General features: G+C 42.9%; 1 protein-coding gene across 1 annotated transcript; it reads right to left on the bottom strand.

The window, feature by feature from the left end:
* Positions 1-5213: 5213 nt before the first annotated feature.
* Positions 5214-7573, bottom strand: LOC103629936 (uncharacterized). Its single transcript, XM_023300442.1, has 4 exons — positions 6370-7573; positions 6015-6322; positions 5845-5917; positions 5214-5767 (listed from the first exon to the last, which is right to left on the bottom strand). The coding sequence occupies exons 1-4, from the start codon at positions 6506-6508 to the stop codon at positions 5214-5216; spliced, it is 1074 nt and encodes a 357-aa protein (XP_023156210.1). The 5' UTR covers positions 6509-7573.
* Positions 7574-19772: the final 12199 nt, after the last annotated feature.

Genomic DNA, 19772 nt, shown 5'->3' with positions numbered 1-19772 from the left:
AAATGACTGCACCGGAACAGTAAAAAGAAAAACCTTCATGTTCTGTATGCAATGTACTATTACGTAGATTCAAGGATTTGATGCCTGCTTCCTGCCGGACAGATGTTACAGGGAAACTCGCCCGGATGGTCGGATGAAAAGAACATATTATTTGGATGTTTGAGCACGGGAATATGAAAAAGAACACAGAAAAGGGGGAAGGAATAGGGTGACAAACCAGATGATTGAAGAACACATAAAAGTAATAAGAAACATGGGAAGCTTCATTTGGTTGGTCCGGCCGGCAGCAAAAGGAAAAAACATGCGGCCACAAATGAGACTTTTAAATTTGTGCCTTTACTTCAGTTTCACTTCTCTCCAGTGGTAGAAACATCTCATCAATTACTGCTAGAGAACGGGCAAAACTAAGTAGCAGTGCTGGTAGAGTAGAGTGCTGGTAGATGACATTATTCTCGCACAAGCAGAACTGTAGTAAACATCTGCCTGCCGCTGATTTTATTAGTCAGCTTTAAAAAACTAGTATACTAATTTTTATGCGTACTCATGTTACCTTGGCAGATTACTGGGTTAACAAACAACTCATACTTTGATGGAGCACATGAGGTTCGACATTATGTCAGGAAGCATTCGGATCTTGGTTGTATTGTGCTTGAAGTTGCTAAGGTATATAATGAATGTCATGAAGGATTGCTTTCTCTTAATCCCATATTGTGTGAGGTACTAAATATATGTCCTAAAAACAACTTACGTCCAGGACTCGCAAATTCCCCGCCAAGCAAACTGCTAGAAAACTTTTCAGAGGTGGACATGATGAAGATGATAGTGCTGATGTCGACACAAATGATGCTGATGTACCTCGGTAACTCCACTTTCTTCTCAGCTCGTTAGAGATGATATGACCATCTTCGTTCGGCTATTTTCCAGCACTGGTCTATACCGCAGATCGATGCATAAACAATTGCCTTAGAAAAACATAGTTTCGAAGGATAAAACTCAAGATTAGCAATGACAACTTAAATAGTCATCATACCTAATGAACATCTTAGCTACCAAAAAACATGTTTATCCATCTAGAAACCTTTTCCCCCTGCTCAGTGCTCGCTGCCCTATGATTACCAGGTTTGAGAATTCTTTCTCCAATAGAATTTGTAGGCTACAATAACCTGGCTCAAAGAATGTGAATTCATTTCCCTTTGTACTAAAGAATCACAAGTAGCTGTCTGTACTCCTAAACATGAATAAGTGCAGTCATTTTGTAGAAATTAAATCATGTGTCATTCTGTGCAGAAGATACTAATAGTACTACCACTACCGTGTTCTACTTCAACAACAAACTTCAGAAAAGATTAAGAGGTCAACATTTTAAAAATGAATGGGCCTTTTTATAGACTATTTTCAAATGCAGGTATGTAGAAACTCTGAATTGTATGTGCATTAGCTTCCCATGGTTCAGAAGACAATAACTATATTGACCAAAAGTTAAGAGCCACTTCCCACATGGTATGTAGTCTTACAGTCCAAACATCAAGGTAGTTGTCCACAGATTGTTAGACCAATTCACAGTGGCAGATTAATTTAACTCTAATTGCCCTTTGTCAAGACCAGAGGTAGCCAAGTAATAACTAAACTCCCAGGAGACTGCTTCCAAAAGGGACAGATGTCAGATAACCAAGTACTGAGAATTCAGCTAACCTTGGCAGGTGGTGCATGCCTATTATGAACTTGACAAGAGCTTCAACCTAGGCATTTTTCAGCCGAGTGGCTTCACACCAATCTCAAGGACATCGACGTCAAAGTACTCAACTGTAGCGATCTCTGTTCGACCTGTGAATTATTATTTGCGCAACGTGTAACTTGCAATTTGATAGTCAAACACAGTATTAGTAGCTTTTGATCGCCATTTTAGTAACAATATCTATGGTTAGACTTATCTGACTGATAATCTATTGGAGTCTTTTCATTAAACGAACCTATGATGTCTAAGAAGAAAATAATCACCTTAATTTTGGATAAGTGGTTAATGTGACAGGATGTGTAACTTGCAATCGGTGCTGCTGAGAATATTTAGGCTTGTTTGGCGTTATGTTAGACTTACCATGATTAGTAACAAAACATGAAACCTATATTTGCAAATTTAACTACAACGACTGGATTTACTTACCAGTTGCTTCTCGTTCTGTTTTCTTTGTCCCATTATTGAGAAGTACCATGTCACATTTCATTTTGTATGTGCCTTGAGAAATTTGAAGGGCTGGTAATTCTTTTCATTAGCAGTTTTATCCTTATGTTTCTCCTTTTGTCATTTACAAGTGGTATTTTGAATATGGATACAATATTACACATTTTTTGTTTTATAAGAAAGAGATGTTAATCATGCCTTGACTATAATGTTTTAGATTCTACACTGACCCACCTCCTTGCTCTATTGTGTATGTTTTTTCTGTTGCCCCCCTTTTATACAATTGTTTTTAGGTTAGTCTAAAATAGTACAATTCATGGAGATATTTTTGTTCCTTTCAACTCAGCTACGTCCTGTTGACTGTGATGTTAACGCCATGAACCGAGTAGAAGTTTATGCCCATGTGAATGCTTCAATGCCCCATTTGGGTATTGTGGGCAAATGATCGGATGAGGCATAACTTCGATGTAGCTTATTTGATTAGCTTATAATGGAACGACGGGAAGACTTTGATCCACCACAACGCTTGGGATGTTGAGTTGCAATTTGGATCGACAATTATTTGACAACAACTAAAATACATTTTTTTCTTGCTTTTGCTCGTGTGGTCTTTGTAAATTCAGGTGTCAGTGTTAGATTCAAATACCTTTTTTTAAAAAAATAGAGGTTAGCATTCCACTAGAATATATGGTCACATGTGACTACCTATTTCCTGCATTCAAAATGGAGTCACATGAGCAGTGATGAACTGATGATGCCATATGTGGCTACTTATTTCTTGCATTGAAAATGTGGAGCTAAAGTGTGTATGTTTTGTTACAGAAACATTGGTGTTGTTGTGCTTCTTTTACTAAAGCACTACCTTTTACGGTTAGCGACACTCAATCTTCGATCACCTGTACAAAACAAGATATGCATTTTCTTTTCAGCAATTCTTTTAGAATATATGGGGCAATGAAGAGCTTCATATTGTGTTGAACCTCTGTCTGTAAGATTAAGTTGCAAGAGAGAGTTTTATACTTACCACATGCTACATTTTGTTATCCTTATAGCTGGTTAGCCTATTATAGAAGGTGGTTGAACTTGTACTTTGAGACCAAATATATATTGCATACTTGATATTATACTATTATTGTACTCTTATCTGTTCTTATGAAGATTAGAGGAATGTGTTTAGGGTGAGCGATTTTATTGTGTTGTTTCCTCTATCCATGGCCATGGAGAAGGGAGAAAAGGAGGCCACCTAGCTCGAAGATAGCGCCAATATCCATGAAGTCGTCCTCCGCAAATGTGACATTGCAAGGTGTGAAGAACATAAGCCAGTTTTGAAGTGACAGCAAAACTGCACTGCAACAAGACGTGTGTGTATCATTCTACCTGGTGTTTAATCGTAAGCCTGTTGCATTTCTTTTGAGGACGTCCAGCATTTTCGATTTTGTCTTACAGGTGGACAAGTTGAAGATCTGGCACGAGGAGAACGTCCACCGAGCTCTAAATCGGGCGTTCATGAGGCCGCTCGACGCTCTGCCTTGCCTCCCTCCTTTCCTATTGTCTCATCTCTCAAGTCAATGTCCTTTGCATTTCGATTAATTTCACAAGCACGAAGCAACCTAACCAATAATTTGTTGCCCTTCCGAAGGACTCGATTCGCTTTTTGATTTCTGCCTCTTCTGAATTGTTCCTAGACATTAGAACTTCTGACCCCGTTGCAAGTGGAAAATCCTTGTATTTGAAGGTTACAATATAGAGGCCCCGTTGCAACGCACGGGCACTCACCTAGTAATATTAGGAAGCACGACCTAGTGACATCACCCCATTTCATATTGTAAATGATCATATAATAGTATTTAATAGACCATGATCATATTGTAAATGACCATGCTCAGACATACTAAGATAGCATATAACAGTATTTGACATGCAATTTTCGTCACCATGAAGATGACATTATTAGAATAAGCACAATAATCCCATGGTCTGTTAACACTAATAAAACTTTATATAGTAATAGCAAAAGTGTTTAAAACTTTATATAGTAATAGCAAAAGTAGACCAAGGTTCAATCCAACAAAATGCAGACATCACTCATGGCTCACAGTTCTAGGCATGGTTACAGCCTACCATCAAGTTGGGCCAAAGGCTTCTAAGTTTAAAACTTTATATAGTAATACCAAAAGTGTCCTAGAGATGTAAAGCCTGCAAATTTACAAGGGGAACAATGATTAGATTCTCACCGACAGAAAGAGAAATATATGTAAATATATGTACTCTAAACTGAAAGAGAAATATATGTAAATATATGTACTCTAAACTGAAATATAATATGTGCAGAACAAGGCCTTGCTGATGATCTTGATCACCAGGCTGGGCTGAAATATAAACTGAAATATAATATGTTGCTACAGCCAATCAGATCCGTGGCTACAGTTAACACGGCGCTGGCTGTGCTGGCCTGGCCTGCAGTAGGAATATATGATGATCAACCAAGCACCTTTGAGGAAAAAAAAGGTGCCTTGGCGGATCCCAAAAGGATGCGGAGAGCTGCAACCGCAAGGCAAAGCTTGGAGTTACGCACAGATTTAAATCCGGGGATGAAATTGTGCCATGCGGCCTCTAGCTACCTTATCCTCGTTAAATTCTGGGTGAATGAAACATGGTGTGGGCCGGCCTACTGCGCCCTACCTGTTTGGTTTGGAGACTGAAGTTCCATATATTAAAATGGAATACTACAGTGCACAAAATACTAGTAGTCAGTGCCTTTATTGCTGGAAATAAAAATCAAAATGGAACAAGAAATTACTCTAGATCACAGTTTCTAACAAGGAATTACTCTAGATCACAGTTTCTGGCATGCTCAACAATACAACTTGCTTTAAAAATGTTAATGGCTCCAACAGAAATACCAAGAAAATTTGAGAGCTTCTGGGCAACATGACTATGAAGATTGTGATGTAGTCAAACAAGTAATATAACAGAGATAATGCAAGGTATGCAAAATTGAATTAGGATATGTAGTTAACCTTAGGTATACCTGCTAAGCCATCTCATCCCTCAACCACATCAATGCAGCCTCTCTATCATCATTGCATGCACTCAAGAATATCTGTCGATTGTCAGGGTCCTTGAACACCTTATATGCTTTGACCTTCTCCTCTTTTGTGACTTCCAATGTGTTTAGAACTGCTATGCAATTCTTAATTGAGAAATCATCACCTCCTCTTGCCTCCCTTTCTCTTGCCAATTGTGTCGCTTCATCTTCAGCTTGTTTGCTTCTAATGTCTAGGTACCTCTCCATCAATACTTCTATGTTGGAACTCTTCTTCGGCCTCTTTGGTCCTTTTTCTTCTTCATTCCTTGAAACAGCAGAAGTCCTTTTTGACCTTTCATCCTGCCTATCAGCATTTACATCAACCCCTTCAACTTCATACACTCTGTCTTCTACTTCATTTTGTCTGTGATCTACCAAAGGGTCTCCCACATCTTCACGGTCTTCTACATTGATAGGAACATCTCCAGATCCAATTTGTGTGAGATCTGGACCATTTGGTTGAGTAGAAGTGAAGTTGTAGGTCCCTTCAGCAGTATTACCTATACAATGAAATTTTAGTGCAAGAAATAGTACAGCATAGTGAATAAACTTAGTTACTGGTAAAAGGAAAACTAACCATCATGTAGCTCTCCCAAAGCTTCAAACAGAGGAAAAGATTTGTTGCGGAATTTTTTAGCCCTTGGAAATGACTGCAAAATAAAGTAAGAAACTAAATGTGAGATCAGCTAAGAACTGACAACACACAATAAAGATCTCAAGTTTACAGAAACATGGTAATAAACTTACTTTGATTATGTTGTCCCATATCGGTGGATCAGCTTGAATCATACACCTTTTCTCATCCCAAGAAACTCCGCTTTGTTTCCTCACATCTTTCAACATCCTGTAATCTCTCTTTAACTCCTTTTCCTTTTCTTGGATTTGAACTTTTGAAAAACCTGCATATCTTTCCCTCTCTTGAAATTCCTTGGCAATCTTGTTCCATGCATCGGGTGTCCAACCATTGTTACCCTTATATTCAGGTGTATTGTGTTCATGTAACAAGTCAACAAGGGTCTTCTCTAACATAGAATTCCAGTTTGCTCTTGTTTTCCCTGCAAATCAGCACATAAGCAACATAAGAAAGAACCAACATATATACCTTTTGGAGAGCCTCCATGTGTCTTTGAAGTAGTAGCTATAGGAGATTTTTTCTTTTGTGCACCTTTAGATAAGATCATGTTAAATCTAGGAGACCCCCTTGCAAGCATGTTTAATCTTGGAGACCCCCTTCCAAGCATGGTAACTTACAACATGAGCATAATTAGAACATGAAAGCATAATTGTGAACAACAATAATTTTTAAAGCATAACTGAAAGCATATTCGAATAACATTAAAGCATCATAACTAGTACAAACTACATTTCCTAAGAACTTATTGCAATCCCAATAACATTAAAACATATTCTAATGCATCACTAATTGCTTCTATGTTGTTGATAATCAATCCACATTTGTTGTGCAATTGTGTCTCTGAGATTGTTGCCTTGTTCACTGCCTTGATCATTGCTTTGATCTCCATCTGGAAGGTCAACAACATTGCCTTGAACATTTTCTGCCTGATCTTCTAACCATTGTTCATCTCCTTTGAGAGACCGAATAATGTTGTGCAACACGACAGCTGCTACCGGTATCTTCACTTGGTTTTCTATTTTGTGAAACGTGGCAACCTTAAGGATGGGGAAGCGTTTCTTTATAACTCCCAAGGCCCTTTCAATATGATTCCTCAACACTGCATGGCGATGATTGAAGATCTCCTTGTAGTTTTGTGGTCTTCGGCGACCTGCCCCATACTCCTTCAAATGATACCTGACTCCGCGATATGGGGCAAGGAAAGATGGTGTGTTGGCATAACCGCCATCTACTAAATAAAACTTCCCCGGGGGCACTTGAAAGCCACTGTTCATTGCAGCTCTGAGAACTCTAGCATCCGTCGCGGACCCCTCCCACCTAGTGGATATGAAAGTTACATTGAGATCAAAATCACACGCTACCATTACATTTTGAGTAAGGGTTCCCTTCCTATTCCTAAATGGAGCGGCTTTATCTGGTGATATCGATATAGGCACATGAGTGCCATCAATTGCGCCAATGCAATTCTGCATAGAAAAAACTACATGTGATTTTGCAAACATTGGAAGGAAAAGAACTATTGACATATGATAGGATAGTCCATGTAATCACCTTGAAGTAGGGATAAAACCTAGGATTCCTTTCAATTTTTTGATGGACATGATTAGGATTTGGTGGCTTCAGGAATTGCTTAGAGAGGGTAGGAACAACTACGTCAAAGAAATGCTTTATGTGACGATGATATGTATCACCACTATGCCCAAATTCTTCTATTAGGTCTTCAAACGAGGCATTATGGCTGAGCATGTATAAGAAGAATGCTAGCTTTTCCTCGACCTTAATCCTTGTATCACGAACCAGCCCCTCCCTTCTAAGATAACTTGCCAACGATTTGAAAATTTCAGGCTCCATCCTGAACGCTACCCGACAGTTCTTCAAATGACCTTGAAGCAACTCATGAACATGTTCTTCGCCACTTAACTTTGATGTATGCCTTCGCTTCTTCTCCCTTACTATGTTTGAACTAGAACCCAATATATGTAGCATAGGAAAAAAACAGCATCATATCATCATCCTCCTCATCTCTCCTACGTCTAAGGTGATCTCTTAGTGCAACATCCATTGCTAACTAAAAAGAAATTCATAAAAGAAAATAAACACCAACAAAAATAGAACATGATGTAATAAAGAACATTTAGGATATAACAAGTACCTAAAGGAGAGGGTATAGGGTCCCAAGACGGTGGAAGTTCGTCTTCTCCAACTCGAACTGGTGCAGGGATAATCTAGAAATATAATAGGTTTTCGTTAGAAATACATCTAGACAATTAATTGGAAATAAATTGGAAACAAATGAGATTTGTAGTCGGTACCACCACATAAACATCACTACTAATTTCTGTTAGCTATGGTTGGTCAATAAAATTGGTCTTGTTAATTATCCAAGTGCACAATAAAAAATACAGTGCATATCTGAAAGTACATAACAAAAGCCGTATATAAATATGTAACAAAATCTGTATGCCTTAAAGAAAATCTAGAATGGCTTGGAACGGTAGGATTGTAACAAGCACGCGTGTACCATCTCCAATGCTTTAAAGAAAATCCGTATAGACCAAGAATACCAGCAACGAGACGGGAGTATCGCTCGTCCTCCCATCTCTTCAGCGATAGCAGCAGGGCGTGCCCATCTCTACAATACAACGATGATATCCTCGTCTTCAGCTCAACACCAATAGTATTCTCTATCGATATATGTACTCAAGCACGACGGCGAGCTCCAGCACCTAGGCGCGGCGAGGTACTCAAGCACGACGGCGAGATAGACGGGGGCGTCGGTGCCCACGCGCTGCGCGTACCGACCTGCAGCTCAGCCTTGACGGACCGCGACACCGACTTCTTCCTGGGACCGCCAGCCTTGCGCCCAGCCGCACCCTTCTTCGCCTTGCTACCGGCTCCGCTGGCGTCCACGGCTGCAGCTTATGCAGCTTATCCAGCTTGGGGATCTCCGGCGCGCCGGCAGCCAGATCTAATGCATGCACAGTTCTGTCCGCAACTAGATCTAATGCATGCACAGTTCTGTCCGCAACCAGATCCTAGTTGATAGAAAAAACAAGAGGAATACGAATACCGGGGAGAAGGTGGCCGCCGGAAGAGATTGACGCCGGAGAGGAGAATCTCGCGTCGCCGCCACCGCCTTCGCTTGCCCCACGCGTGCTGCTTCACGTACGCTGCGCTTGACGGCGCTTGACGGATATGTTCCACCCCCTTTCGACCGGGCGCCGTTCCAAGGCCGGGGTGGCGGGGAAAGGCCGGGCTCAGCCGGGATGCAGCCCATACGAGGCTTAATCGAACACTATTTTCTTTTGGGCCGAGATTCCTTCCAGGCGGCGGAGGTCCACGGGGATTGGGCTGCGATCCCCACTGGGAAAGGGCTAAGCGAACATGCCCTTAGGGATTACTAAACTTATAGCGTTATATCATTATCATTATGGTTCCTAAGCTCCAAAAATGCGTTTAAATCTCAAAACATGAACATTATCGTTTCTATACTTCTATGATTTGTGTCATGTGAATCCACAAATTTATTTTTAGTGCATCACACGTTCCAATAGTTTTGACCTACTCCTCGTGTATTTTAGGAGTTTTAAAACATAGATGACACAGCCATATAAATATAGGTTACCTCGGTATACATATTGAGAGTTTAAAGTCCAAAATAATATAACGCTACAAGTTTAGGAATCACTAGTGTGTATATATATTTGGAGCACTAGGCTTCTAATAACTAGACGAAGTCTAGGTCCAACCGTGTCATCTGGTTCAATCACGCTAGGTCCGGACGGCTATAAAAGCACCCACGGGCTGCCAGGATTAAGTTTTATCGGTGGCAGCGGTTCCCTCATGCGTGCGAGTGACGGTGATCCGAGGGCGAGCGCAGGGCTCCCTCGAGGCGGGCGAGCAGTGGCGCCCTGAGGCGGGCGATCGGCGGTGGCACTCATAAGGCAGTCGGGCAAGCGCCAGCGGCGCTCCCCCATGACCGAGCAACGGCGATGCTTCCGAGACGAGCACGCAAGCGAAGACGACGCTCCCGAGGCAGACGAGAGGCGGCGATGCACCACCAGTGAACTACATGCCAGATTTTTATGCAGTATACCGTATTGCATAAAGATCTACACCGTGTAGCATAATTAGAATATGTATATATTATAAACTGGTGCTAGCGAGCCTAACTGCATGACCGTTGGAGCGATCTTATATTTATGAAGGAAATTAAGCATTTAAATAAGATCTTTTGTTTTCATGCATGTCAATCCATTTCCTTTCATCGCACATTCTCGTCATTCTAAATTTGTGTGCATGCAACCGTAAATAGACTTTTACGCATTTTACCGAATTACGTATATACCTACACCGTGTAGCATAATTAGTATCAGTATATGTCATAAACTAGTTCTAACGAGTCTAGCTGCTTGGTTGTTGGAGCGATCCAATATTTATGGAGCCATCCAATTTTTGCGCGCATGAAGTGGAAACAAAAATGTCATCCAAAATTTGCGCACATGTAATGGAAACTCACACGATCTGCCGTAACAATAGGATCTGCATGCATGCGCCTGGGCGTGTGGACGTGGTCCAATGGCCGGGCAGGGGTTTATGCTATCACTATAAACTATTTACACTATTTTTGTGAACTATTTACGCTATTTACACAAAAAACAGAAACCGCAATTTATGGTGTGCGTCCCACGCGGGGTTAGGTGTTGGACCGAGAGTTTGACTGACGCGTGTGGGGGGTTGACATGGTGCATGGCGGGGAGCGCACCCGACAGTCTGGCGTGGGTGGGCACACCGACGTGGTCTAGTCAGGTCGCAGGGACGGTCGGCCAGGGCTACCTCTAACTATTGGAAGCCCTGGGCTCCCAATATACTCACCCTATATATATATATATATAGTTTATATATCTAAAGCCCTGGACTTTCAATAACTATAGAAAGCCATGGCTCAACGGTGGCATTCGGTTCAGCCGCACCAAGTCCTAACGTCTATAAAAGCACCCTAGGTTGCCAGGGATTATGTTTTTAGCAATGGCGATGGTTCCCCTGATGGTATTAGAGATACTAGCTAATTTAGAACTTTCAACTTGACCATTGTTGAGCAGATGATATTTAGAGAGGGAAGGATGGATACCTCTAGGCCACCTTGTCGGTGTTTGTGACCCGACTGCGCACCACAGGGTTACCCATGTGATGCTTTTGGGTCGGACGACGTCGTTGACTGCGACTCGATGGTACGTGCGGGGACACATCGGATTTGCATGAGGATTTATATAGGTTTGGGCCGCTAGAATTGGTAACACCCTACTTCTTATTGGGGTTGTGTATTGGAATTGCTCGGGAGTATACGGATTACAAGCGAGCTGCGGTGATGCTTAGGTGTGGTTGATGAAGACTAGTGCATGATGAGATGAGATATTTTCGTAGGGGCACTCCCTCAGCCTTATATATGTGAACAGAGGGTTATCCCTTTACAAGTTGTGATCACTATATATTCTAACTATCTCCTCCTTTATCATGACCTATAACCCTGCTTATCCGGTGTTCGATCATTTCCTCAGCCGAGTTAACACCGAGCGTTTAGCCCTTCGGGTGTGTGCAACCTCTTTGTCCAAGATATCAGCGCTTCGGTCTGCACATAACCTGGACGTTCAGTCTTCGCCTTCTTGGATCGAGTTCGCCTGTCACACCCGGTTTTAGAAGGCAAACCGAATGCGAACCATGTACGTGTCAGGATCAGAAACTCACGTACACAGCGATTAAATAATTAGACAACATCACACAATGCTTGAAATAAATAGCGAAAAGGTACTTTAATTACATCAAGATGTCCAAGACATCCACATAGTCTAATACATAACCATTGTCTTTAACATAAACATCAAAGTGCGGAGAAAACGAAACGTAGATGATAAGCCTACACAGGCAGCTGACTGGGGGTCTGCCACTAAGAATAAACTAGAACTCATCGTAATCCTGGAACTTCTCGAAGTCCTCCATGTTGCCAGCATCACCTCCTGAGCACTGAGTACAGTGGGGACAACCTGGGGTGGGGTGGTTTGTAAAGCAAGGGTGAGTACACATCAACGTACTCAGGAAATGTCCCATTTGGCTAAAGTGGACTAGCTGTATGTGGGGTTGAGGTTAAGCAGTTGCTTTTAGTTGGTCAAGTATTTATTATTACTTGTAGAGCCAAGTTTTAGTAATATACCCATCTTTTACCCAAACGTACTCCCTCAAAGAGGAAATACCAGAGATCAGAATTATATCATCATTGTTAACCATCATCATAAAAGTAACCAGAATTATTCTAATCAAAGAGGATCCCAAGGCTGCTCTTAACCATGAGCTCGTCTGATATACTAGTTTCTAACACTCTGCAGAGGTTGTACACTTTACCCACAAGTCATGGTCCCTTTCCAGCCTGGGTTGTACAGACCCGATCTTCACTACCGAGGTGAATGGCCAGGGATACACTATGTAGCCTTTACAAAGACTCCCCTGGTGCATAGCTGCTCATTAGGTTTCGCCAGTCATACAAACGCAGTACACCTCCCCAAGGTGGGTGACTAACAAAATCAAATCGAATGAACCTCTGCACCCCCTTGGCAGAGCGGGCACTATGCCCCAACCCCCATTGACGGCCCTCAGGCAAAGCCAACTACACCCCCAGGTTCATCTAATTATTCAACTAACGGAATCCCATTCCACCCTTGTCACACCCCGTTTTAAGGGACAAAGCCGGGTGCATCTCATACATGCGCCAAGAAGACAACATATATAATAACAGAGTGTATAGAGATAAATGTCACAAAACATCAGAGTATTTATTACATAGCGGAAGACTTATTACAAAAGAATAAATATAAAATGAACTAAGGATCACTGGCGCCAATGTCAACTGAGAAACGCCACCTAGATCAGATCGAACTCCTCTCCTTGTGGCTCCTCCTGAACCACCTGTTCTTCTCCTGTGGGGGGTGTGAGACAGCAAGATACGTTTATAGCTCAACAAGTCATGGGGAATAATGTGGCATGAACTCACCAAAGGTGGGAGTTCATGTGAAGTGTAAGGCTGATCAATGAAATAGAGGCTGAAGCTGAGCATTGCTTTTATAAGTTGGTCAAAATTTTATTAGCAATTACTAGGTGTAAGTAAATACCAAACCTTAATAATAATAAAGAAAAGTAATAGTAAAATAATCCCAAATGCGATGCAAATGTCAAATTAAATTTAAGTTCCATAATTAATCATGTGAGGGTCCGAGCCGCTCATGACCGTGAGCACGGCTAGTATACTAGTTTTACACTCTGCAGAGGTTGCACATCTTTACCCACAAGTCATGTTACCCATCTGCCAAGAGACGGCCAATCCCATACACCTCTACCGAGGAGGCGAGGCAGGGTAACACTACGAGGCCTTTACAAAGTTCCACTAGCTTCAGAAATCCCGCTACAGTTTATAGGAAGCTCTAGTGCAGGAATCCCTCGCCTGACCGCCATCGCAGCAAAATCAACCCAAGGACCTCCCTACACTGACCAGTCCCCTACTGCCCTTGCCCCTTTCGGGTAAGGAAGACCTCCACTAGTTTTCCTAGTTAATCAGCCAAGGGCGTCCCATTAAACCCTTGTGGTAGCACTGTTTTCCCCGGTGGTCGCTCCATGTTCCCATTAATTTAATGATCTTAACATGAACAGTAATAATAACAAGATAATAAAGGAGTAATCATGAATGTTGTATCTCCATACCCAATCCACATAAAGCAATAGCAGGTACTACCCAAAAATATTTCAGGGGTGAACAAGGTATAAAGATAACCAAAACTGGGGTGACCTATTGGATCCCATCAAAATTATCTTATGCAGATCTGAAAGGGAATTAGGCTTATACCTAGTCCCTAATTAATTTTGGTGGTTGAATTGCCCAACACAAATAATTGGACTAACTAGTTTGCTCTAGTGTAAAAGTTATACAGGTGCCAAAGGTTCACACTTAGCCAATAAAAGACCAAATATTGGGTTCGACAAAAGGGCACAGGGGCAACCGAAGGCACCTCTGGTCTGGCGCACCGGACTGTCCGGTGTGCCACCGGACATGTCCGGTGCACCAGAGGACTCCAAACTCAAACTCGTCACCTTCGGGAAATTCCAGAGGCAACTCCGCTATAATTCACCGGACTGTCCGGTGTACACCGGACATATCCGGTGCTCCAAGGAAGAGCGGCCTCCGGAACTCGCCTGCCTCGAAAATCCATGCCGGCTGCTCCGCTATAATTCACCGGACATGTCCGGTGTGCACCGGACTGTCCGGTGTAACAGCGGGGCAACGGCTATTTCGGCGCCAACGGCTACCTGCAGCGCATTTATTACGCGCCAGCGCGCGCAGAGGTCAGGCACGCCCATGCTGGCGCACCGGACACTCTACAGTACATGTCCGGTGTGCCACCGGACATCCAGGCGGGCCCAGAAGACAAAGCTTCAACGGTCGAATCCCAACGGCCTTGGTGACGTGGCTGTCGCACTGGACATGTCCGGTGTGCACCGGACTGTCCGGTGCACCATCGAACAGACAGCCTCCCAAACGGCTAGTTTGGTGGTTGGGGCTATAAATACCCCCAACCACCCACCATTCATTGCATCCAAGTTTTCACACTTCCAACCACTTACAAGAGCTAGGCATTCAATTCTAGACACACTCAAGAGATCAAATCCTCTCCCAAATTCCATACAAAGCTTTAGTGACTAGTGAGAGAGATTTGCTTGTGTTCTTTCGAGCTCTTGCGCTTGGATGGCTTTCTTCTTTCTTGATTCTTTCATTGCGATCAAACTCACTTGTAATTGAGGCAAGAGACACCAATCTTGTGGTGGTCCTTGTGGGAACTTTGTGTTCCAAGTGATTGAGAAGAGAAAGCTCACTCGGTCCGAGGGACCGTTTGAGAGAGGGTAAGGGTTGAAAGAGACCCGGCCTTTGTGGCCTCCTCAACGGGGAGTAGGTTTGCGAGAACCGAACCTCGGTAAAACAAATCCGCGTGTCACACTCCTTATTCGCTTGCGATTTGTTTTGCACCCTCTCTCGCGGACTCGATTATATCTCTAACGCTAACCCGGCTTGTAGTTGTGTTTATATTTGTAAATTTCAGTTTCGCCCTATTCACCCCCCCTCTAGGCGACTTTCAATTGGTATCAGAGCCCGGTGCTTCATTAGAGCCTAATCGCTCGAAGTGATGTCGGGAGATCACACCAAGAGGGAGATGGAGACCGGCGACAAGCCCACTACGAGCCACGGGAGCACTTCATCGGAAGAGTCCCGCACCAAGAGGAAGGAGAAGAAGAAGGACTCCTCCAAACGGAAGGAGAAAAGATCTTCCTCTTCTCACCACAAGGAGAAGAAGGAGAAATCTTCTTCCCACAAGTCGCATCGGAAAGGCGACAAGCACAAGAGGATGAGGAAAGTGGTCTACTACGAGACCGACACTTCATCAACATCGACCTCCGACTCTGATGCGCCGTCCGTAACTTCTAAGCGCCAAGAGCGCAAGAAGTTTAGTAAGATCCCCTTACACTATCCTCGTACATCTAGACATACTCCATTACTTTCCGTTCCATTAGGCAAACCGCCAACTTTTGATGGTGAAGATTACGCTAGGTGGAGTGATTTAATGAAATTTCATCTAACCTCACTCCACAAAAGTATATGGAATGTTGTTGAGTTTGGAGCACAGGTACCATCCATAGGGGATGAAGATTATGATACGGACGAAGTGGCCCAAATCGAGCACTTCAACTCTCAAGCTACAACCATACTCCTCGCCTCTCTAAGTAAGGAGGAATACAACAAGGTGCAAGGGTTGAAGAATGCAAAGGAGATTTGGGACCTTCTCAAGACCGCGCACGAGGGTGATGAACTCACCAAGATCACCAAGCGGGAAACGATCGAGGGGGAGCTCGGTCGCTTCCGTCTTCGCCAAGGGGAGGAGCCACAAGATATGTACAACCGGCTCAAAACCTTGGTGAACCAAGTGCGCAACCTCGGGAGCAAGAAGTGGGACGACCACGAGGTGGTTAAGGTTATTCTAAGATCTCTCATTTTCCTTAACCCCACTCAAGTTCAATTAATTCGTGGTAATCCTAGATACACGCTAATGACTCCCGAGGAAGTAATCGGGAATTTTGTGAGCTTTGAATGTATGATTAAAGGATCAAAGAAGATCAACGAGCTTGATGAACCCTCCACGTCCGAAGCACAACCGGTGGCATTTAAGGCGACGGAGGAGAAGGAGGAGTCTACACCGAGTAGACAACCAATTGACGCCTCCAAGCTCGACAATGAGGAGATGGCTTTAATCATCAAAAGCTTTCGCCAAATCCTCAAGCAACGGAAGGGGAAGGATTACAAATCCCGTTCCAAGAAGGTTTGCTACAAGTGTGGTAAGCCCGGTCACTTTATTGCTAAATGTCCATTATCAAGTGACAGTGACAGGGATAACGACAAGAAGGGCAAGAGGAGAGAAAAGAAGAGGTACCACAAGAAGAAGGGTGGCGATGCCCACGTGTGCCGCGAGTGGAACTCCGACGAGAGCTCCACCGACTCCTCCGACGACGACGAGGACGCCTCCAACATCGCCTTCACCAAGGGACTCCTCTTCCCCAACGTCGGCCACAAGTGCCTCATGGCAAAGGACAGCAAAAGGAAGAAGGTTAAATCTAAATCCTCCACTAAATATGAATCCTCTAGTGATGATAATGCTAGTGATGAGGAAAATAATTTGCGTACCCTTTTTGCCAACCTTAACATGGAACAAAAGGAAAAATTAAATGAGCTAATTAGTGCCATCCATGAGAAGGATGATCTCTTGGACTCCCAAGAGGACTTCCTAATCAAGGAAAATAAAAAGCATGTTAAGGTTAAAAATGCTTATGCTCTACAAGTTGAAAAATGTGAAAAATTGTCTAGTGAGCTAAGCACTTGCCATGAGACTATTGATAACCTTAGAAATGAAAATGCTAGTTTAATTGCTAAGGTTGATTCTCATGTTTGTGATGTTTCAATTCCCAATCTTAGAAATGATAATGATGATTTGCTTGCTAAGATTGAAGAATTAAACATCTCTCTTGCTAGCCTTAGGATTGAAAATGAAAAATTAATTGCTAAGGCTAAAGATTTTGATGTTTGCAATGTTACTATTTCTAACCTTAGAAATGAGAATGATATACTACATGCTAAGGTTGTAGAATTAAAATCTTGCAAACCCTCTACATCTACCGTTGAGCACACTTCTATTTGTACTAGATGTAGAGATGTTGATATAAATGCTATTCATGATCACATGGCTTTAATTAAACAACAAAATGATCATATAGCAATATTAGATGCTAAAATTGCCGAGCATAACTTAGAAAATGAAAAGTTTAAATTTGCTAGAAGTATGCTCTATAATGGGAGACACCCTGGCATCAAGGATGGCATTGGCTTCCAAAGGGGAGACAAGGTCAAACTTAATGCCCCTCCTAAAAATTTGTCTAACTTTGTTAAGGGCAAGGCTCCCATGCCTCAGGATAACGAGGGTTACATTTTGTACCCTGCCAGTTATCCCGAGAGCAAAATTAGGAGAACTCATTCTAGGAAGTCTCACTCTGGCCCTAACTATGCTTTTATGTATAAGGGTGAGACATCTAGCTCTAGGCAACCAACCCGTGCTAAGTTGCCTAGAAAGAAAACTCCTAGTGCATCAAATGATCATGACATTTCATTTAAGACTTTTGATGCATCTTATGTGCTTACTAACAAATCCGGCAAGGTAGTTGCCAAGTTTGTTGGGGGCAAACACAAGGGCTCTAAGACTTGTGTTTGGGTACCCAAAGTTCTTGTTTCTAATGCCAAAGGACCCAAAACCGTTTGGGTACCTAAAGTCAAGAACTAAAATTGTTTTGTAGGTTTATGCATCCGGGGGCTCAAGTTGGATACTCGACAGCGGGTGCACAAACCACATGACAGGGGAGAAGAAGATGTTCTCCTCATATGAGAAAAACCAAGATCCCCAACGAGCTATCACATTCGAGGATGGAAACCAAGGTTTGGTCAAAGGTTTGGGTAAAATAGCTATATCTCCTGACCATACCATTTCCAATGTTTTTCTTGTAGATTCTTTAGATTACAATTTGCTTTCCGTATCCCAATTATGTCAAATGGGCTACAACTGTCTATTTACTGATGTAGGTGTCACTGTCTTTAGAAGAAGTGATGATTCAATAGCATTTAAGGGGGTGTTAGAGGGTCAGCTATACTTGGTAGATTTTGATAGAGCTGAACTCGACACTTGCTTGGTTGCTAAGACTAACTTGGGTTGGCTCTGGCACCGCCGACTAGCCCATGTTGGAATGAAGAATCTTCATAAGCTTCTAAAGGGAGAACACATTTTAGGGCTAACAAATGTTCATTTTGAGAAAGACAGGATTTGTAGCGCATGCCAAGCCGGGAAGCAAGTTGGCACTCATCATCCACACAAGAACATCATGACAAGTGACAGGCCACTGGAGCTCCTACACATGGATTTATTCGGCCCGATCGCTTACATAAGCATCGGCGGGAGTAAGTACTGTCTAGTTATTGTGGATGATTATTCTCGCTTCACTTGGGTGTTCTTTTTGCAGGAAAAATCCCATACCCAAGAGACCTTAAAGGGATTCTTGAGACGGGCTCAAAATGAGTTCGGCTTAAGGATCAAGAAAATTAGAAGCGACAATGGGACAGAGTTCAAGAACTCACAAATAGAAGGCTTCCTTGAGGAGGAAGGCATCAAGCATGAGTTCTCTTCTCCCTACACCCCACAACAAAATGGTGTAGTGGAGAGGAAGAATCGAAATCTATTGGACATGGCAAGAACCATGCTTGATGAGTACAAAACACCGGATCGGTTTTGGGCCGAGGCGGTCAACACCGCCTGCTACGCCATCAACCGGTTATATCTACACCGAATCCTCAAGAAGACATCATATGAACTCCTAACCGGTAAAAAGCCCAATATTTCATATTTTAGAGTTTTTGGTAGCAAATGCTTTATTCTTGTTAAGAGAGGTAGAAAATCTAAATTTGCTCCTAAAACTGTAGAAGGCTTTTTGCTAGGATATGACTCAAACACAAGGGCATATAGAGTCTTTAACAAGTTCTCAGGACTTGTTGAAGTTTCTTGTGACGTTGTGTTTGATGAGACTAACGGCTCTCAAGTAGAGCAAGTTGATCTTGATGAGATAGGTGAAGAATAGGCTCCGTGCATCGCGCTAAGGAACATGTCCATTGGGGATGTGTGTCCTAAGGAATCCGAAGAGCCTCCACATGCACAAGATCAACCATCCTCCTCCACGCAAGCATCTCCACCAACCCAAAATGAGGACGAGGCTCAAGTTGATGAAATAGAAGATCAAAGAGATGAGCCACCTCAAGATGACGACAATGATCAAGGGGGAGATACAAACGATCAAGACAAGGAGGATGAAGAGCCAAGGCCGCCACACCCAAGAGTCCACCAAGCAATCCAACGAGATCACCCCGTCGACACCATCCTCGGCGACATTCATAAGGGGGTAACCACTCGATCTCGTGTTGCACATTTCTGTGAACATTACTCTTTTGTTTCCTCTATTGAGCCACACAGGGTAGAGGAAGCACTCCAAGATTCAGATTGGGTGATGGCGATGCAAGAGGAGCTTAACAATTTCACAAGGAATGAGGTATGGCATTTGGTTCCACGTCCTAATCAAAATGTTGTAGGAACCAAGTGGGTCTTCCGCAACAAGCAAGACGAGCATGGTGTAGTGACAAGGAACAAAGCTCGACTTGTGGCCAAGGGGTACTCTCAAGTCGAAGGTTTGGATTT

The sequence above is a fragment of the Zea mays genome, chromosome 6, assembly GCF_902167145.1.
Source record: "Zea mays cultivar B73 chromosome 6, Zm-B73-REFERENCE-NAM-5.0, whole genome shotgun sequence".
NCBI lineage: Eukaryota > Viridiplantae > Streptophyta > Magnoliopsida > Poales > Poaceae > Zea > Zea mays.
This window is presented reverse-complemented; position numbering and strand designations above follow the sequence as displayed.

What these genes read in the sequence shown, in the direction of transcription:
- LOC103629936 (XM_023300442.1), bottom strand. Translation starts at nt 6,508, where the DNA reads ATGCTTGGAAGGGGGTCTCCAAGATTAAACATGCTTGCAAGGGGGTCT. An exon ending in TATGGGACAACATAATCAAA is followed by an intron (nt 5,918 to 6,014) that starts GTAAGTTTATTA and finishes TTTATTTTGCAG; the next exon opens with TCATTTCCAAGGGCTAAAAA. An exon ending in TTTGGGAGAGCTACATGATG is followed by an intron (nt 5,768 to 5,844) that starts GTTAGTTTTCCT and finishes TTCATTGTATAG; the next exon opens with GTAATACTGCTGAAGGGACC.